The sequence below is a fragment of the Haliotis rubra genome, unplaced genomic scaffold, assembly GCF_003918875.1.
Source record: "Haliotis rubra isolate DU_JTF1 unplaced genomic scaffold, ASM391887v1 Scf134, whole genome shotgun sequence".
In the NCBI taxonomy this organism is placed as follows: domain Eukaryota; kingdom Metazoa; phylum Mollusca; class Gastropoda; order Lepetellida; family Haliotidae; genus Haliotis; species Haliotis rubra.
This window is the reverse complement of record NW_025765270.1, coordinates 1,006,357-1,029,184: the sequence shown is the minus strand read 5'-3', so window position 1 is coordinate 1,029,184 and position 22,828 is coordinate 1,006,357. Positions and strand designations below refer to the sequence as shown.

General features: G+C 40.6%; 1 protein-coding gene across 1 annotated transcript in view; it reads right to left on the bottom strand.

The window, feature by feature from the left end:
* LOC124267847 (basement membrane-specific heparan sulfate proteoglycan core protein-like) overlaps nt 1-22,828 on the bottom strand; it is a 183,073-nt gene that overhangs the window by 27,212 nt on the left and 133,033 nt on the right. The window contains 24 exon segments of the mRNA XM_046702838.1: nt 177-300; nt 875-998; nt 1,414-1,559; nt 1,786-1,926; nt 2,032-2,169; nt 2,369-2,653; nt 3,334-3,508; nt 4,099-4,205; nt 5,315-5,450; nt 5,452-5,588; nt 6,116-6,174; nt 8,221-8,310; nt 8,654-8,781; nt 9,221-9,337; nt 10,059-10,289; nt 10,556-10,639; nt 11,149-11,244; nt 11,545-11,736; nt 12,068-12,095; nt 12,302-12,414; nt 12,941-12,952; nt 14,054-14,133; nt 14,558-14,616; nt 15,268-15,354. Coding sequence (XP_046558794.1) covers nt 177-300; nt 875-998; nt 1,414-1,559; nt 1,786-1,926; nt 2,032-2,169; nt 2,369-2,653; nt 3,334-3,508; nt 4,099-4,205; nt 5,315-5,450; nt 5,452-5,588; nt 6,116-6,174; nt 8,221-8,310; nt 8,654-8,781; nt 9,221-9,337; nt 10,059-10,289; nt 10,556-10,639; nt 11,149-11,244; nt 11,545-11,736; nt 12,068-12,095; nt 12,302-12,414; nt 12,941-12,952; nt 14,054-14,133; nt 14,558-14,616; nt 15,268-15,354 — 2,889 coding nt within the window.

The following is a 22,828-nucleotide window of genomic DNA, read 5'->3' as shown; positions in this document are numbered from 1 at the left end:
AAACTTTCCAGTTTTCATCACCAGCTTTGAATAGCGCTGTGTGAGGAAATCTGAGAATAAATAAAGCAACACTACCATGAAGTGGTGTTTCTTTACCTGTTTCCCTCAGTATATTTAGTACACCATTTTACTATTGAGCCAGGTGTGTTAGATTAGACAAGTGTGCCTCTGTGTACCTGGTCCATGTGATCGTCGGAGATGGTGTTCCCCCGGTGACACGGCACTGGAACAGGGCACTGGCGCCACTCCTGATAGTCACAGCGTTTGCAGGGTACAGCTCCACCACTGGCATCTCACGACCTAACACAAACAGGTGCTTGCTCAGTACATATATTAATAATGAAATGCATTACTATTCCTCATCATTCTAAGCTGTAATATACAAGATAGAATTCACACTGTTTAAACATTCAATTAAGCAAATTACCTCAACCCTAAAGAATACAATAGCATATGATCACAATACATCTTCCATTTTAAATTCTGATTACAATTTTATCAATTTAAAGTTTTCTTTTACACATTATACTGGTAGTAGTTACAAAAACTCGCACAATGCAGTTTTACTTCAGAATTTATCATATTTGTACACACAAAGAACCATCTCCTGAACATAGCAGCAAGACCATCATGACACTGACTTATAATCTGAGCGCGCTAAGACCAGCATTACTTACCACACTTAAACATAGAGTTACACAAGTGGGACTGCTATGATCATCACCTAGCGCTAGGACCATCTCATACTTTAAACATACATATCAAATTGTTTTAGTACATCATCATGGACAATAATTTGTGCAGGTGAGCCCTGACAGACCAGGGTTCATATCAACAACAGTACCTATTTCCTTAACAAGCACAATATACTTACGTTCAACATCAATCATAGCGGAGGCCATTGCTCTACCAGCAACACTCTCGGCCAGACAGATGTAAACTCCACGATCGGCCATTGATGCCTGGGTGATTCTAAGGATTTCTCCATTTTGGCTGACCTGAAGACAACAATATGATAGGTCTGCTGGTACAGAAATCATAAACTGTTGACTGAATATTGCTATTCAAGAAGGACAAGAAATATTGCGTGTTACTCGTACTTGAGACATATTACCACTTTTCCTCGCAGTTTACAAGTCTCCCTTTGTTCCTTAAAGTACCTTATCCCTGAAGATCCGGGTTAGAATATTGATCTTCAGCAACCCATGCTTGTCGTAAGAGGCGACTAACGGGATCGGGTGGTCAGGCTCGCTGACGTGGTTGACACATGTCATCGTATCCCAATTGTGTAGAACGATGCTCATGAAGTTGATCACTGGATTGTCTCGATTATTTACAGTTCGCGGACATGTAGCTTGAATATTGCTGAGTGCGGCGTTAAACAACAAACCAACCAATGCTAGAGGTACGTACCACATGGTTGCTGGAGAGCTCTCCTCGGGCCCTCTTCCAGGTGATGGTTGGTTTGGGAACTCCGGTGACAACACAGCGGAGGGTTCCTGTTGTTCCAGACGGAATCACCTGCATCTTCTCACCAATAGTCACGGTCGGAGCCTCTCCTAGAGAACAGGACGTTAGATTGAACTCATTCAAACAATAAATACTTGGCTAGCAATCCATTAACTTGGTTTGAGCAACCAACAAAATGAGGTTTTGAAACCAACAAAACCAACAATGCATTTTAACTCATTCTAACAGTAACAATCTGTCCTCCAAATCCATAAATTTGGTCTGAACCACCAACAAGATGGCTCCATACCACAACCAAGCAATAGATATACTCACTCTCTACACCAGCTTCAATGGTGAGGGTCGTGCGTCCGACGCCGGTCTTGCCAGTGGACGTAGTACCAGTGCACAAGTATGACCCAGCATACGATGGCTGGACATTGGGCAGAGTCAAGATACCGTTGTCCTGGCTGGAACCTGGAATGTAAATACAGTAAGTACAGGATTCACAAAATCATTCAGTGAATGAGTTGGGTTTAAAACTGCTCTGAGCTATATTTTATTTTTAGAGACAATACCTACCTGATGGGAGACCCTGGCGTTCCCGAGACCACACAAGGATCACATCGCCACCATTTTGAGAGTAGCATTCCAAGGTGACAGTTGTTCCCAAGATGGCAGTCACTTGCGTTCTCCTGATCACAATCGTCACTTCTGGCTCTGAAAAATTATTTAAATAAATGTAAAAGAAACAAGTTTATGGAAAGAGATCGTCTATGTTGCCAATAAATAACCGATCTCAAAAGTTACTTTTACGAAACCTAGTTTACTTCATGACAAGTGGATCTGGAACATCATTCAAACTTCAAAACCTAGACTGCCATGCTAAAGTATATTGACATGCTGTGTGGACTCTCACCTGGAGCAGTTCCTGTGACGTACAAGATGGTTCTGACAGTCGACATGCCGGCAGGGTTGCTGGCCTTGCAGTAGTACTCGGCTTCATCACTCTTCTGTACAGAGGAGATGCGGAACACGCCGTTGTCCACTGTGGCATAGTCAGGCAGAGGTCCACTCTCTCCACGTGTCCACACGATTGTCGAAGGTGGACTGGACTCGGCAATACAGCGGAACTCGATGGAATCTCCAACATTAACTTGCAGGTAGCGTGGCTCAATTCTGGCAACTGGAGCCTCCTCACGACCTGGAATAAGAACAGAGCACATACACAGTTAAACCCTTGTTGAAGATACAGTGAAACCCTAGTTACAAATACAGTGAAACCCTTGGTACAAATACAGTGAAACCACTGTTACAGTGAAACCCTTGCTACAGATACAGTGAAACCCTTGTTACAGATGGTGAAACCATTGTTACAAATACAATGAAACCCTTCTTACAAATACAGTGAAACCCTTCTTACAAATACAGTGTAACCCTTGTTACAAATACAATGAAACCTTTCTTACAAATACAGTGAAACCCTTGTTACAGTGAAACCCTAGTTACAAATACAGTGAAACCTTTGGTACAAATACAGTGAAACCATTGTCACAGTGAAACCCTTGCTACAGATACAGTGAAACCCTGGTTACAAATACAGCTAAACTCTTCTTATAGTGAAACCCGTCTTACAGATAGTGAAACCCTTGATACAGTGAAACACTTGTTACAGATACAGTGAAATCCTTTTAAAGATATAGTGAAATCCTTGTTACAGACAGTGAAACCTTTGTTACAGATTTAGTGAAACTATCCATACAAATACAGTGAAACTTTTGTTACACTCTTGTAAGCAAATGCACCAGTCACTGAACTATCTGACCAGCTCTCCCTGACATAACAATTATGCAAACATTATCTTTCCAAATGTAACCTTCTTACCAGGTATGCTGACAACGGCAGTGACACGGTCAACTCCATAGGCATCGGAGCCAGTACAGGTGTAGGTGCCCTCATCTTCAGGCTGGATGTTGGGGATGACCAGGACGCCATTCTGGTCGACGGCCTTCTCTGGCAGACCAGCGCCATTCTTGGTCCATGACAGAACAAAGTTGGCCTGCCATGGTAAAACAACTAGTTAGACATCATGATTGTATTGTATCATCATCATGTATAGATAATTATTTGAGATTATATTACTAATTTTAAATTAATATCTGTGTTAATCTAGTTGTTTTACTGTCCTCCGTTGACAGATATTTATAATTTACTTTTAATTATTGTAAATCTATAACTTGATTTAGTCACGATATGACTGAAATATTGCCCGATGTGACTATAAATTTTAACTCACTCACTCACAAAAATTCTCATCAATGTAGACAATCTATCAAGAACAGTGGCAAAACTAAATCTGAGAAAGTTTTGTAAACCAAAGTTCAAGTAAAAATATGCTTGATTCATTATAGGCACAACTGCTCCTGTTACCTGTACAACTGATCACGGCCAGTGGAAAGTGATGAGAACTTTTGTAACAGGATATGTAGCACTGGTGGTTTTGTATTCACAGGAACTACATACTTGATTTGGAAAACTCAAAATTGGTCCCACAAAAAAGCTAAAACCATTGCACATGTTGAAGGACTAGCAGACATCTTTGATGATCCAATCCCTGAACCCCAGAATGACCAAAGCTGTAAAATGTACCTCAGTATTGTAGGAGATGGCGACACAGATGAACCTGACGCTGGCTCCGATCCTGGTCTCCACTTCACGCGGCTCCTCAATGCGGACTCGGATAGGATTGGTGGGTGCTGAAGTGGCAATAGGCAACAAACATTCACTTCTACTGCTAGGTTTTGTATCTGTCATATCACAAGTCGTATATGGGTTCATATATTTATCAGGTTTTCGTTACAGTATGCCAATCTGCATTAAGATGACTGACCGTTTTCTCACCCATACACTCGGTTTTACTTGAGGTTTAAGCTTCACATGTTAAAGAGAGTTACCTCCCCTTAGTCTACATCCCAGATATATCACACTTGGTCTGTGTTTTGAGTTCATTTGCCATGCAATAAACATGAAAGAACCTAACCATATAATGTTAGTGCTGGAGAATAATCATTCTAAATCATCTGCAGAAACAGATTCACACACTCTGTTAATTGTACGCGCAGACACACACTGATGGCCATATCTCAGTACCCTCATCCCTGTCATTCCTTCTCAGCATTTAAGTGGAACCAAAGAATGGGCATTACACCTTCCAATCTGTTCTGTCACAGAACCCAATCTCTAGTGTGACAAGCCAACACTTTAACAACAAGACCTATTGTTGCTTTTGACATTAAATCTAGCAAACCCTTGACATATTTAATCAATTCAGAAGACATAAATGAACAAATGTTTCTAAGTACCGGAAATAAGGCAGTAGTGAAGTCATTATGGTACAATCACTCTAATTATACTGGAAAGGTGAGTGAGTGAGTGAGTTTAGTTTCAATAAATCTGGATCTTAATCAAGTCTGGACCTGAAAATCCAGTGATCAACATGAGCATCGATCTGCACTGCTAATTGAACTGATGACGTGTCAACCAAACCAGCAGCGGAGTCTGACCACCCGATCCCGTTAGTCGCCTCTTACGACAAGCATGGGTTACTGAAGATTCATTCTAACCCGGACCTTCGCGGGTCATATTGGAAAGGACATGCAATTGTCAAGGTGAGAATTTGAAACATCATGGCAGAACGATGACTTGGAATGGAAGTCTGATATTTCTGTCATGTTTTTAAACTGGAATCAACACAAAGGTATGATGGTGACAAGGTGTAAGGTATTGTAATGGAGTGGAGCTTCAAATCCCCGGATTATAGAGGATGGTTCAACATGGCTGTCGGAGTATCCTTGTCTTTCCTTACCACTGATCGTCAACTCCACAAACTCTCTGACACTTCCGTAGTTGTTGGTAGCAGTACAGACATATCGACCACCGTCAGACGATTCGAGGTCAGGGATGGTCATCTGATACCTGGCACTAGTGCGTACTTTCCCAGGCATTGGGCGTCCGTCCAGTCGGCTCCAGACAACGTTGAAGGGTCCCACGTCCGGACACCTGGCACTGGAAGCTTGCTGTTGATCCAAGAGGCTCACTCAGACGGATAGGGGTCACCACAACCTGAGGGCGATTGTTCACTGAAACAAACATTATAGCGATGCAGGTAATCTCCAGCACACAAAGGAAACAAGCGGAGTTTCCCGCCTTTACACATATGTATGTGCTGTGGGCTGCTTATACTACTGTAGGAAGAACAAATTGTAACAGCAAAGAGGATTTCAGTTGAAAATCTGAAATTTTAGTTGTAGAAGGATTTCAGCCACAAATACAAGATTAGTGGCAATGATGTAATAAATCTGGATTTAGGAAATACTTCCTACTGAAAGCATTCATATTCAGTAAAAAGTCAGACATACAATTTAATTATATAATCTGTTAATGAAACACATTACAGCATATCCATCATTTGATTTCACAATAACAGTCTGACAGAAAACATTCTGATTCTAAAATTTATTCAAATATTTTTATAAGACAAGGAAGACAACTCAATATGTTTCTCCACAAAAATACAACCATTCTCTCTCTTTGCTGAAGTATTGATAGCTATACTGTTTCATTTAACAGTAGCCAGATATGAAGACAGGTTTAAAGTATTACTCACCATCTCTGTCACAAGAGCCACCAGGTTCCCTTGGGTTGCCAACAAAGCCTTCACCACAGCTGCAGAGAGAAGTGACATACAGGGGAATAAATAGTCATATCAACCTTCTCACACTTACACTACAACATAGCCTTCACCACAGCTGCAGAGAGAAGTGACATACAGGGGAATAAATAGTCATATCAACCTTCTCACATACTAAATAGTCACACTACAACATACAACATAGCCTTCACCACAGCTGCAGAGAGAAGTGACATACAGGGGAATAAATAGTCATATCAACCTTCTCACACTCACACTACAACATAGCCTTCACCACAGCTGCAGAGAGAAGTGACATACAGGGGAATAAATAGTCATATCAACCTTCTCACACTTACACTACAACATAGCCTTCACCACAGCTGCAGAGAGAAGTGACATACAGGGGAATAAATAGTCATATCAACCTTCTCACACATCACACACTTCACCACAGCTGCAGAGGGAAGTGACAACAGGGAATAGCATATCTTTCTCACCACAGCTGCCTTCAGAGAGAAGTGACATACAGGGGAATAAATAGTCATATCAACATAGCCTTCACACTTACACATACAGGGAATACATAGTCACATTACGCCTTCACCACAGCTGCAGAGAGAGAAGTGACATACAGGGGAATAAATAGTCATATCAACCTTCTCACACTTACACTACAACATAGCCTTTCACACTTACTACAACTGCAGAGCTGCAGAGGTGACATACAGGGAATAAATAGTCATATCAACCTTCTCACACTTACACTACAACATAGCCTTCACCACAGCTGCAGAGGGAGAAGTGACATACAGGGGAATAAATAGTCATATCAACCTTCTCACACTTACACTACAACATAGCCTTCACCACAGCTGCAGAGAGAAGTGACATACAGGGGAATAAATAGTCATATCAACCTTCTCACACTCACACTACAACATAGCCTTCACCACAGCTGCAGAGGGAAGTGACATACAGGGGAATAAATAGTCATATCAACCTTCTCACACTACACACTACAACATAGCCTTCACCACAGCTGCAGAGGGAGGTGACATACAGGGAATAAATAGTCATATCAACCTTCTCACACACACACTACAACATAGCCTTCACCACAGCTGCAGAGGGAGGTGACATACAGGGGAATAAATAGTCATATCAACCTTCTCACACAGGGAATAAATAGTCACACTACAACATAGCCTTCACCACAGCTGCAGAGGGAGACATACAGGGGAATAAATAGTCATATCAACCTTCTCACACTCACCCTTCACCACAGCTGCAGAGGGAGGTGACATACAGGGGAATAAATAGTCACAACTTCTCACACACACTACAACATAGCCTTCACCACAGCTGCAGAGGGAGGTGACATACAGGGGAATAAATAGTCATATCAACCTTCTCACACACACACTACAACATAGCCTTCACCACAGCTGCAGAGGGACATACAGGTGACATACAGCCTTCAGGAATAAATAGTCATATCAACCTTCTCACACTCACACTACAACATAGCCTTCAGTCACAGCTGCAGAGGGAGGTGACATACAGGGGAATAAATAGTCATATCAACCTTCTCACACTCACACTACAACATAGCCTTCACCACAGCTGCAGAGGGAGGTGACATACAAGGGAATAAATAGTGACACTTACAGGGGAATAAATAGTCATATCAACCTTCTCACACACACTACAACATAGCCTTCACCACAGCATGAGCCTTCACCACAGTACAACATAGCCTTCAGCAGAGGGAGGTGACATACAGGGGAATAAATAGTCATATCAACCTCCTCACACTTACACTACAACATAGCCTTCACCACAGCTGAAGAGGGAGGTGACATAGAAGGGTATATGAAGTCACATATGAATGTATAGCCTTTTGAGCTTTGTATAGCCATTTTGTTGTTCATTATTTGTAGCCACCAAAATATAGCTTGAATACTGATAAAGGCAGCATTACAACAAAAAACATACAATATGCGTATATTAAATCATTATCCACCCAGCAGAACAAAGATAAAATATTCTTAAATTTTGTGTGGTTATCTTTTACTCACGTGCCACAGTCACGTCCGGTATATCCTTGTGGACAGCGGTCACATGTTACACGGTTGTCCGAGGGGTCCAAGAAGCATGTGCGAGAGAATCTGGGAATCAAACGACAGGATCAGAGAACAAACATGGCTGACTGAAATATCTGAGTTGCTTCCATGCAAGAGTATTGTATGAGCGAGTCAGAGGATATGGAAAGAGATAACACTTGCCATTTTCACCAAACAAAGAAAGATAAATAACAATTCATCTCATGTCATAAGTATTATGGCATACATATACTTACTAAATAGCTGGGAGATACGTCATTCGACTATTACTAAATATATACCACCACTCCATATTAGCTTATATTAACATGCACTAATATGTAGCAGGGGTATTTTTCATTGAACATCAGTGATATATTTGGTGGTCACCTGATATGTATCTACTCACTGATTGGATGGGATGGTCAGAGGACATGGGCATGGCCTGCAGTCGCTGCGAGTGCCAACTGTTGGATCACCATAGTAACCAGAGGCACACCTCTCACATCTGTCTCCCTCCGTGTTGTCATTGCAGTTCTGTAAGGTAACATCATGGTAACATCATGGTAACATCATAGTAACATCATGGTTCAATGTGAAACACATCGTAGATGACTCACCATCAGACATGTCAATGGAATAACTGATTTTCTTAAAACAACCATTTTGTTTCTGTTTGGATAACAGAAGTTACACAAAAATACAGCTAGAAGGGATTCACTGATACTTGCCGATGATGATTAATTTTTTATTCACTCTTTTTAACAGAGGACATACTTGGACCTGCTTCCTCAGTTTACCTATAGCAAGGCCTATACTGACAACTGCTCAGCACATGGAATCTGTATGAGATTCTTTTAAGTATTGAAGATGCTGATATCACATCAATTGCTGATATCTATTACAAGAGTATGCTCATAAGAACGCTGAATCTAATAAGTCTCGATGATCTACTTTCAACTTGTGCGGCACCTACCAGACAACGTCCTGTATTGGGGTCACATGACGATGCGTGTCCGTTACAGTTGCAGCGTACACAGCGTCCACGAGGAGTTCCAGGTTCCTCTACAAGCAGGTAGCCAGCAGCACATTCCTGGAAGAAGACACGGGGTATAACTAACACTACTCATCAGGTATAAACATAGCGTATTACATGACGTCACATACATGACTTTACCACATAAGTGTTAAGGAGAATTCATAAAGGATCATATAATTGACAAATACAAGCTTAAAAACAGTAAACTTTTGTGGACCTCAGTGTAATTTAGACACAGTTATAGCAATTTTACTTCAAGATCTGGGTGCTGTTGTACTCCCATACCTTAACATAGACTTCAGGTAGTCTTAGCACTAAGGTGACCGTAACTCCCATACCTTAACACAGACTTCAGGTAGTCTTAGCCCTAAGGTGACCGTAACTCCCATACCTTAACATAGACTTAAGGTAGTCTTAGCACTAAGGTGACCGTAACTCCCATACCTTAACATAGACTTAAGGTAGTCTTAGCACTAAGGTGACCGTAACTCCCATACCTTAACATAGACTTAAGGTAGTCTTAGCACTAAGGTGACCGTAACTCCCATACCTTAACATAGACTTCAGGTAGTCTTAGCACTAAGGTGACCGTAACTCCCATACCTTAACATAGACTTCAGGTAGTCTCTAGCCCTAAGTCTTAGCACTAAGGTAGACTGTAGTCTTAGCACTAAGGTGATAACCCCATACCTTAACATAGACTTCACGTAGTAGGTTATTTTGTACAACAACACCCAGGCTGTGAACAGTTTTCAAAGGCACCAGGAAACCTCACCTCACAGGACAGACCAGTGTATCCCTCGGGACACTGACAACTCTCCACCTCGTTTGCAAGACGCTGTCCAGTCGAACGGGGCACAGCGATGTCCATGCTGATGTCACGCAGTGTAGCGGAGCCCATGATGGTGTGGTGAGTGGCACGGATGAGGATTCCGTCAATCATGGACAGAATGGTGAGGAAGGAGTCTCGTGTTGGGGAAGACCCATCGAAGGAGCGGAATGATGACTAAGAAGAAGACACACGGTGAAATGCAGATGAGATTGAATGATGTTTTCATCATAACTACTCATTGTTTTCGGTGGTAAAAATGATTTTGCAACAATAAGAAAAACCTGAATAATAATTCAACAGAAAGAATCCAGAGAACATAAGAGGAAGATCTGGGTTGACCTCACATGAAAGATTTCAAAATAGTTTCCATCAATGTTCCCAAACATTATTCCAGGACAGTTTTACTCCAGTCTAAACCTAGTGCTGCACCACGGTCTCACCTCACGCAGGAGAATCTCATAGGTCTGTGGTTCAACTGGTTTGGCAGATGGATTGAAGATCATGTACAGTCGCTTGTCACCACTCTGAATAACACAAATAATGGGTTAAAATCACACAGTCACCATTCTGAATGACATGTATTTTTTTTAAAAATGCCTATCGATTTCAGAAGAAGTGAAAGATGCCGTCAGAATGTTAGAGTTCACAAGGATCATTTGTGTAAACATTAATGACACCCAAATGAAGGTATGTGCTAGAAATGGTCTTCTTGTAACCACAGCACTAACAGGATCAAGCTGTCAGACTCACTGACTTGATAGATGCATTTCATTGTATTCCAGTTGAGTTGATCAATGCTCATGATGTCAATCACTGGATTGTCTGGTCCAGACCTGATTATTTACACAATGCAGTCATATAGCTGGAATATTTCTGGAGTGCAGCGTTAAACAACAAACACATCCATCTTGAATTGCCGTACAGATGATTTGTAACAGCTCAGCACTTCAATGAAAGTTCTAGATTCTAGATGTAGGTTCTGGAACATTTAATGTTGTTAGGTTTTTAATACTGGATAGGTAGAGAAACTTACGATGATTTCGATGTCAACATCCATGTATGTTTGTCCAGAGTCATAGGCAACAGTATACTCCAGGGTGAATCGGAGCATACCACCGTAGGACGAGACCTGCAAGTACAACATTGTACAACATTATACACATCCACAAGTGGCAAGATGAAGGTTTAACATTGAGTTAAAGATTATCAAAATAATCTACAAATCTAAATGCATATAGTAGACAGTTCTCATATGTTTTGAGCATCAAATAGAACTGTTCTTTAGAAATGAAAGACAATCACTGGAATAATCTTTTGTAACATCATCATTATTAGGAAGTCAAGAATAGAATGAGACTAATGGTTAATAAACAAACAAAAATCTGAGAATTATCTAAATTTACATTTCAAAAACAAATTTGATACGGACCTTGTTGCCACGGAAACGGGGAGGCAGCTGGAAGAACAAGCTCTCCCGTTCTCTCTGGATTCCATCGAAACCCTTGAAGGTGATCTGATCCTGGCTGGCATCAACCTCAAAGCCATCCTTGATCATACGACTCAGGCGCCGGTTCGTCAGACCGAAGTTGTGGGTACCATCTGAGTTAAACTGTGGTCGGATCTGGAAATCATATAATCAGGTTATAGCTGTAAGCTTGACTGCTGTTACCCAAAACCTCAGAAGAACATGGTTGATTCAGCAAACTGGGAGGACGGGGTGTAGTTTTGTTTGTAGTCACAAACATGACGGGGGGTACTGACAGACTGACACCACGTCCCGGTAGTAAGTGAGTGAGTGAGTTTGGTTTTACGCCGCTTTTAGCAATATACCAGCAACATCACTGCAGGGGACACCAGAAATGGGATTCACACATTGCACCCATGTGGAGAATCGAACCTCGGGTCTTTGGTGTGACAAGCGATCGCTTTAACCACTAGGCTACCCCACCGCCCCCATCACAGTAGTAGCTGGAGCTGGTACTGAAGATACAGACTCAACACATCCCGGAAGATGTTGAATGAAGTTTTTGAAAGGCGAGCATGACACGTTTTATGAATAACAACTTCTTTTTTATTCTTTTTACGATGTTTCAAAGCTAATTCTGGCTCCTTCATCAGGTGAATGCTGAAGCTAATGACACTCACCACATCACGTAGCCGGTAGCGGAACTGGTACACCTCCATACAGAAGCAGGACAGACATGGTGACTCCCATACCAGCAACACAGGACAGACATCCTTGGGGACTTGACTCATCCAGGTAGAAGTATCCAGCAACACAGGTGTTACACTTCTGGCCCTGAACGACATCGGCACCCTGAACGTAAGCCTGGAACAGTAACAGTAGATGTAACGATGAGCTGCTCTGACACGGGCACCCTGAACGTAAGCCTGGAACAGTAACAGTAGATGTAACGATGAGCTGCTCTGACACGGCACCCTGAACGTAAGCCTGGAACAGTAACAGTAGATGTAACGATGAGCTGCTCTGACACGAGCACCCTGAACGTAGATGTAGCGATGAGCTGGAACGGTAACAGTAAGCCTGGAACAGTAATGTAATTCGATGAGCTGCTCTGACACGGGCACCCTGAACGTAAGCCTGGAACAGTAACAGTAGATGTAACGATGAGCTGCTCTGACCCTGAACGTAAGCCTGGAACACGATGAGCTGCTCTGACACGGGCACCCTGAGCGTAAGCCTGGAACAGTAACAGTAGATGTAACGATGAGCTAACGCTGACACGAGCACCCTGAGCGTAAGCCTGGAACAGTAACAGTAGATGTAACGATGAGCTGCTGACACGGGCACCCTGAGCGTAAGCCTGAACGTAAGCCTGGAACAGTAACAGTAGATGTAACGATGAGCTGCTCTGACACGGGCACCCTGAACGTAAGCCTGGAACAGTAACAGTAGATGTAACGATGAGCTGCTCTGACACGAGCACCCTGAACGTAAGCCTGGAACAGTAACAGTAGATGTAACGATGAGCTGCTCTGACACGAGCACCCTGAACGTAAGCCTGGAACAGTAACAGTAGATGTAACGATGAGCTGCTCTGACACGTGAACGTAAGCCTGGAACAGTAACAGTAGATGTAACGATGAGCTGCTCTGACACGGGCACCCTGAACGTAAGCCTGGAACAGTAACAGTAGATGTAACGATGAGCTGCTCTGACACGAGCACCCTGAACGTAAGCCTGGAACAGTAACAGTAGATAACGATGAGCTGCTCTGTAACGATGAGCTGCTCTGACCCTGAACAGTAACGTAGATGTAACGATGAGCTGCTCTGAGCGTAAGCCTGGAACAGTAACAGTAGATGTAACGATGAGCTGCTCTGCCTGGAACAGTAACAGTAGGCACCCTGAACGTAAGCCTGAACAGTAACAGTAGATGTAACGATGAGCTGCTCTGACGACTGCAGCACCCTGAGCGTAAGCCTGGAACAGTAACAGTAGATGTAACGATGAGCTGCTCTGAACACGACATGAACAGATGTAACGATGAGCTGACACGGACACCCTGAATCCCAGCCCCTTGGCAGGTTCATAAAGATATCCTTCAGTCTTGTGACATTTACTTTCTTGCTCACTGCTTCAAACTTCACAATATTAGTTGTATCCAAAACTCAATTTAGAGGGTATAAGTGATGCCAAGGTAACATTAATTTTCTTGTTTTAGTGAAACACAAAGCCAAGTTGTGTCTAACAGCATTTTCTGCAAAAAAATAATTTTTATTACCGTTAATATTAATTACCCCTTAATATCAACAGGTCAATCCCTGAAAACTGTAATAACTCTGTAGACTGTGCATTAAAGAAACCACAGCTACTATGTAATGTTTCTCTTCAGCAATCTGGGTTTGGATATATTTTTATCTGCATTTTATGGAGAAAGTACAGTCAACGAACGTCCCCCCTGAAATCCTCTCACCTTGCACTGACACTGGTCAGTGTTGGGGTCACACTGGGTATTGGGGATAGTTCCTCTCTGGTCACACTCGCAGTCCACACCTGCAATCACAGACAGGTATTAACAGGTAAGGAACCACTTTTATTTATCCAAGACAGGTATCACAGAAAAGTAATCTCTTTTCTCAAAGACAAGTATTAACAGGTAAGTAACCATTTTTATCAATCAGAGCCTCGTATCATAGAAAAGTAACCTCTCTTGCCACATACAGGTGTAAACAGGTAAGTAACCATTTTTATCAATCAGAGCCTCATATCATAGAAAAGTAACCTCTCTTGCCACATACAGGTGTTAACAGGTAAGTAACCATTTCATCATCAGAGCCTCATATCACAGAAAAGTAACCTCTCATGTCAAATACAGGCATAAACAGGAATGTAACCACTTATATCAATCAGATACCGGTAACCACATTAGAGTGTTAATGAAGTAATAGATAGTTTCAGGAAAAGAGGACTGCCCTACCTCTGAGTTGACAGTAGTCTCCAGGCTGTAGTGGGTTGCCTGTGTATCCTGGCAGACATCTAGAACAAGGTCAAGGTCATTAGGGTCACGGTCAACAATCACAGTGAACTTCCATCATTAAATACTGATGCCAGAACAATATTGTGAGGTCATTAAGTTCAAGTTCACACAACATAAACATTGTACACACATAGTTACCCCACAGATAAATATAGTGTAGCCTTTTAGTCTAGTTTATGAAAACGGAATTAAATGTACTGATATTTCAGGTGTAGTTTAGCTAGCAACAGACTTCATGTGTTAATGGAAGCGTATTGCAAAGTTTCCTATAGTAGTGTGATACATGTTAAAAGAAACTCAATGAGATCAATGTTGTCACTGCTCAATGTCAAACTAACACACACACAAAAAACGATCGCATGTCGTTAAGCCTTTGATTATTCTGACCAGGCTAGCTATTATCGAAACGTTCGTAGGCCCTTCGAACTTCTTAAGCCCATTCTTAACACACTGGCTATGATAAAAGTTAAGAATTCTTAGGGCTACAAACATTTTGAGATTAAGGGCCCTGGCCATATCAATCCTGACAAAAACACAAGTTTATGTTTCCACCTGACACAAACATTTCCAAAGGAGTCTTGTTTAGGGATCATTGTGATCATTAATTGTTTCAGTATTGCAGCAATTAAACCATGTCAGTCTTGACTCACATTTCACATCGGCGGCCGGTGTGTCCAGCGGGACAAGCGTTGCAGGTCACCTGACCATCGGTATCCAGAATACAAGTTGGACTGAATCTGCAAAAAAGGGTACACACCAATCAGTTATGATGCCACCGTTATATCAAATTTCAGTATATATATTTAGTCACATGGAGTGTCTGAGCAAGAAGTGACACATTTATAGACGCATGCTACATTCTGTAAAACCTGCCAGCGAATCAGTGGAGCTGAAAAACTAAGGAACAGATTCAGAGATTCGGGATTCAGAGTTGGTTTGTTGTTAAACGCCGCTCTCAGCAATATCCCAGCTATGTGGTGGTGGTCTGTATAAGTAACTGAGTATGGACCAGACAATCCAGTGATTAACAGCATGAGCATCGATCTTTGCAATAAGGGTACAATGACATGTGTCTACCACGTCAGCGAACCTGACCACTCGATCCTGTTAGTAGCCTTTTCCGACAAGTATGGGTTGCTGAAGACCAATTCTAACCCGGATCTTCACTGGTGACAGGCCACAGAACCAACTTTGGCCCAGGTTTAACCGAGTTCAACAGATACTTGACAAAATAATTTCAAACATGCATACATAAATAAATCCTTGTTCAATTTTATGGATATGTTTCAAAACGTATAAGTTTTTGTAGGGATACATTTATTAAATATTAATAACAAGCTGCCAGGGGTGAAGTCATGTGTTCTTGTTCATTATCAGTGATGCTGGTTAGAGACATTTACTCAGTATCAGGTCTCCAGGTTGGGCAGCACCATTCCCATAAACCCCATATCATGAGTACCGTTCTGACAAACCTTTAAACATAAACATAAGCGTTGGCTCGCCACGCCAAAGACCTCGGTTCGACAGATGAATGTTGCTGGAATATTGCTAAAAGTGGCGTAAACAAACTCAGTCAGTCAGTCAGTTAAACATAATACAGATGAATCTAGGATTCAAACCCACAATTTGGATTCAAACCCACAATCCTAGGTTTTCTAGGAAGTGCAGCTCTCTACAGCAACCTGTGACACCTTAACTGACATCAGTAACCCCAGAACTAAGAAGGACAACTGCTGTGTAAAGCTTAGACTTTCCGCCACGTGCCTACCACGTTAACATCATGACAAAAGTATTTTATGCTCAACATCTGTGCTGTGCATACAATGCACCTGTTTATTAACAAAGCATATCCACCATGATACACACATTTACAGGGAAACGCCATTGAAACCACTGATCCGAGATTTCATAGCATCATGAAATGCATTTTATTGCCCAATTAGCTTTACAATTATTTTTATCAGTCTGTGAGATACAACTTATATCCCCCTTGAAGAGTCTCACAGTTTTTTCCTGAATTAAATCCAGCACAAGAGCACCCATTATGGCATTAGATAATGTCACAGAATAAGATGCAATAACTTCCCCAAGTGGAGGTGGTTATGGCCTTCTGCAAGAGTATGCCATTACTGACTGAGTTTGGCTTTACGCCGCTTTTAGCAATATTCCAGCAACATCATGGCGGGGACAACAGAAATGAGCTTCACACGTTGTACCCATGTGGGGATTTGAACCCGGGTCTTCGGCGTGACGAGCCTACACTTTAACCACTAGACTACCCCACCGCCCCAGTATGCCATTAACCTACATGAGGAGGAGGAATGAGTTAGTGTCTGACTCTGAGGGTGCGGGTTCGAATCCAGGATGGGACTCAACCCCCCAAAAAGTACTTGCATCTGTACTTTACTGAGAAAGCGTAATCCCAAATATAACATATGTTACATCTGATCACTTTCTAAATAGCATTGTGTATTCATAAAAATACCATACATAAAGTCATTGACATCCATGTTAATTAAAGTATCACAATTGAAACACTTGAATTAATCCCAAACATTTTCAGATCTCAATCAAGTCTAGCTTTGAAGTGTGAGATATCTTCTCCCAAAGAACGATATTGATTGAGACTGACATGGGCTACACACAGCCATGATGGTAAACATAGTTACATGACCAATTAATCCCTGGCATGCTGACTCCATGCTTCAGTAACCATAGGCCTACAACATTATGGCTGAAATCCATGTTGGGAATCTGAGCTCTGATTTTTATGAAATGTTTCCATACCAACATGGGATGATTTCATTCAGAAAAGCTGGAAATTTACAAATCAGATCAATGAAATCAGACAAGATTAAAATATCTTGGATATGAAATTCACAGATAGCACAGGAATAACACTTATTGATTACATAAAAATGCAGGACATTTTATGATTCTATGATTAGTAAATGCGTAATGGATACGCTTTGGACATTGACACTGTGGACAGATTTGATGCTTCATTAACTTGTGATAATCATTAATTTTGATTAAAGTGATTTTATGATGAGATTTGTTCATCTGATTTTTCAAAGTGTTACATTTTGAATTAATTAGTTTGACATTATAAACAAATGATTAAAAATCAGTGTACATGTAACTGATAAATTAAATTAACAATTAAAAAATAATGTAATTAACATTCCCAGATTGCCTTTAATACTTATAAACTATAAGCAGCAAAGGATTAAAATATTACAGGACTTCTTCTTCTTTTAAAAACAATTCTCGTAATAACAAGAGAAAGGATATATCCTGAACCAAATTTTTCTTAAACTCTCCAGTAATATTACAAGCATTTTCAACAAAAACAGGTTCTTCATCACAAAGAACTAGTAAAACAACATTTCTGAAGCTGAGGAAAGTCTTCAAGATGCTTAGACTTGGAGTTGCGGACAAAACAAGGCTTGTGGTTTGACATAGTGTACACAGAATAACATTCATTATTTCCAGATTAAGATCCATATCAGTCTTGCATGACTAAGCAGCACCGAGCCATCACAGGTTTGAATACACCCACGGTTGTCACATACCATCTATTATCACAGAATTCCTCTTCTCACTCTACATCATGTCTGATAAAGGATAGCACAGTCATTGACCATCAAAGAAAGATAATCATATGTTTCTCAAAACAAACCCAACTCATGTCGTAGCGTATGTCCTGTCATAGTACATCACATGCCACTTTCAGAGACAGAAAGACATTTAGATGCAACAAAACAAACCCAATTCATGTCCTAGCATATGTCCTGTCGTAGTACATCACATGACACTTTCAGACACAGAAAGAAATTTAGATGCAATAAATGAGAAGACAGTGAATTTTTAAGTCATTCATATGAAAACAATTTATTTTCACACATCCTTTAACTGCTAGCTTATATCATAAACAAACTTGAACACAATGCTTCAAACGGAAGGTGAATTAACAGCCAGTGCCAGACATGTCTCCGTAAACACCTCTGTTTTTTATATTTGCATAGGTTCTGCTTGTGAAATATGATCTATCATTGTGACCAAAATATATTTCAGAACACCCGGGACTCATCCTAGTGGTAAAACTGCTGCTTTATTTCTTTCTGGTGGTACCAACATCACACCAAATCAACTCATTCTAAGACATTATGAGAAACAATAAAGAATCTTGTACATAAACCACATACATCAAGTATGAACATAAAGACTCAACTTGTCCTGATAATTGCAATCTTTTATCTTTTGAACACTGCTGGAACATCTAACAAATATCCTGACACCTTCAAGAGGCTGATGTATGAACATATACTGAGACTTACTCAATTATCTCGTCTGGTGTCTTGGAATTATCCACAGAGCGTTGTTGTGTCAGAGAAGATAGAAAAAGGAATATTTTTGACACATGACGAAATCGAATTCCTTCAATCATCGTTGAATATAATTAACACATACATTCCAACTCTCAGCTTAGTCCCTGTGTTCCGATCCAGTACCCATCCATGTAAACATAACAAGTGTACACAACCCAGCGAGATGTGATCTCTCGGTCAGGGGAAATAAGCCTGTAATGCTAACTTGATTAATTGAAGAAGTTTATACGGAGGCAGCTCTACTACATCTTGGCTGTAGGTGTTCACGCAAGGTCGGTCTGGAGCTGAACAATGTCAACTGACATTTAGAATGATCCTGTACAAGCTTGTGGGAGGCCTCTCAGGCTATGAGTTCAGACCATGTAAATGAAGTATTGACAAGTGGAGAATCTTTAGACAAACCACAAATGCTTCTCGAACTGTTTCCCTGACCAAACCCACAAGTATGTACTACAGTCAAGCTATGCAAATACAATCTCTCCATGACTCATAACAGTTCCTCAGCAGAGCATACACATAGACACATCAAAAGAATTCTACAAATTCCTTTTAGCTGTACAACTCACTGAAAAAAATATCATGGAATACATGTACTCCAAAACTAATTACAAAAAGAGCTCCATACACCATCATGACTCAAAAGGCAGGATTCCTATACTGTATACACATACTAATTTGTTTAAATCATAGTTCACTGTCACCATTTTGAACATCGGAATATTCTAAGATATTAAAAAACAACATAAAAATACATCAATTTTTTTATGAACAAATAGTGAATGTTAATTTCAGATAAAATAACATGAATTTTGTCCCAGTTAATCATTTCATATTTCCAAGTGAAGAACATGACAGTTGTAACCATTAACCTCTGACCATCTTCTGAGAGATTGTCAACAAGTAAGTCACTATATTGTATTCACCCACAGTCACAGGACACCCCCACAACTTGCATTCCTCCACTAGCTGGAACAAGCGATTACTCATTAAGAAATGTAACCTACATGGAAGAAGGTCAGCAGGAGGTCGACCTCAGTGGGAGTATCATTCATCCTATACAAGACAATGCACACGAGATAGGCAAGGTCATTAAGTGCAAAACACACTACACTAATATTAACATTGACGCCCAGAATCTGCTTGGCTCTTGAAGAACAATGCCGTTACATTTCTCACAGGTTTCAAGGATTCGATCCATTTCATAACCTTATTTAACCAATTAGTTTGCAGTACATTCTCCTGTTCATTTCACAGTTGTCTTCCCAACAATCTCCAGAATCTGCTGAGATCGGGTAAATAAAAATATGTCATAAGACCTTTTTCAATTGCAGACTTTATTATTAAAATGTGAACAATTTTGGACATAACGTTTTCTATTTGTTTTTACATTTATCCAATTAATCCAAGCAATAGGAATGGGTTTAAAAGATAATTTGCAACATGTCATGATACATGATCTTACAAGGGACCATTCCTTTCAATCCCACTATGTATAAATGTCTGTTGTTCTACAAAATCATTAATTGTCACCAATCCTACTTTCAATACTGGCCACGCACCACAGAGAGAATTCTGGGCCTAGATTTTCGAAGCTCTCTTAACGCTAAGATAGTCGTAAGTTAATGTTAATGTATGGTACTTACGACTATCTTAGCACTAAGAGAGAGCTTCGAAAATCTAGGCCCTGACCATTACAAGACGATCATTTCTCAAGTAAAGCAATTAATGTTTGGCTACAAAATTATTTTCAAGCAACCTTTAACTCTGTAATAACAAAACCTAAATATGCTAAAAAGATCACAATAAAAATTAATTATTAATTGCAACCAATAAGTAGTGTTCGAGCAGAAACTACAGTCTAAGTGATCTTAAGAGTAGCATTGGTCACTGCGACCTTGGCACTGAAGAAACATCGTTCATCTTGGCATCCATTAACATGGTGATACATTCTTATATCCCTCTGTGAATATACATTCTTATATCCCTCTGTGAATATACATTCTTATATCTCTCTTTGAAAGTAAAGCTGGTTTTAGGGGAAATATTTGTGAAAGTGATGTTGGTTTTAGGAGGAATATTTGTGAGGAAAGGCCAATCCCCATTGACAGTATCTCGCACTGATCTGGAGTTTACAACTTTCCCCGGTCTGTTTATCATCCAAATGACGCTTCCAGCTTGTCCCAACCTTTGACCTCTATTGATCTGGCGACTTGCCATCCATTTAGAATCCAAAACAACTCTGTCAGTTTAAATGTGATTGCATCTTGGGGTGTAGACGTCAGAGACAAGTTTGTCTTGTGAACTGAGTTGGGGGACGTAGGAATCAATATCAGATAGAAAGCTCATGTCGGTGAGCCAGGCTTCAACAGACAGCAGAAATAACAGAAATATGAATGGAATCTCAGAAAGTGAGATGGGTCAAGAAGAGTGGTGCCATGGTCAGCAGTGTCTCCAGATCATGGTGACCTTCAAAGTCTTGCATGGAGATAACAGTCATTTTTTCACATTCTGTGATCATGCACACAGTGAGTAAGTGAGTGAGTTGGGTTTTACACCACTTTTAGCAATATTCCAGCAATATCATGGCAGGGGACACCAGAAATGGGCTTCACACATTGTACCCATGTGGGAATCAAACCTGGGCGTGACGAGCGAATGCTTTAACCACTAGGCTACCCCACCGCCCTCGTGTACACAGGGTCTAATTTGTTAGCTAATATCACACTGAGCAATATTCCAGATACATGACAATGGCCCACATATAATCAAGTAAGTGCAGCAGGAACCAATGATTGATATCATTGCAACACCCTGAGCTGTTCTGATGACACACAATACACCAAGCCAGTAACCCGGAGCCCAGGAGTATTCTGCTACGAGGTTACTTGAATAATGCTAAGGGCATCGTAAATCTCCTGACACTTGGGATACTGTATCTACCAGCAATAAGCACCCTCACCATTTAGAAAAATTGGGTTGCTTACAGTGGTGTTCCGACTAATTGAAATTATCGAAATTATCGCAGTGACCAAACAATCAAGCAATCGATCAAATTTTCTCATAATCGAACACAAACGATGTTGTCACTACTGTCTTAGTGTCTGAAACACTTGAAACATATTTTAGAAGTTGTCATGAAACATATTTTAGAAGTTGTCAGGGCCTGAAGACATGTTTAATTCTTAGAAAACTGACTTCACTTATTGAAAAGTCATCACTGCATATTTCTTGAAGACTCCAGGAAGTTTTTGTTCATGATATATTAGCATTCACTTTAAAGTAGCAAGTTGCATCATTTTACATATGATGTGAAGATTCTACATAAAACTACAAACAACAGAGAACCACGTTATATCAGCCATGAAAACCTGAATAGAAATATATGAAAAATGACACTAACCAATTTGTTTCGATGATTGCTTGTTGGTAATGGATCAATCATCAATTGTGAGATTTCAACCAATACCCAACACCAGTTGCTTATTATAACTTAAAGTTAAATAATAACTATAAGTAAAATTTGTTGTCAGAAAACATGTGGTAGTGAACAAACTTAGCTCAAATGTCACAAATTTCAGTCTGCATAGAGGTGTCCCTAATGATTCCTTACAGACTCTTCAAGTTGGTCAAAAGTCAATTAATAAGGGCACTTAATAAGGTGATTAGGGATTGATTGATTGATTGATTGATTGATAGATTGATTGATTGATTGATTGATTGATTGATTGGTTGGTTGATTGATTAACACCACACACAGCAATATTCCAGCTATATGGTGACTGTAAATAATCGAGTCTGGACCAGACAATCCTGTGATCAA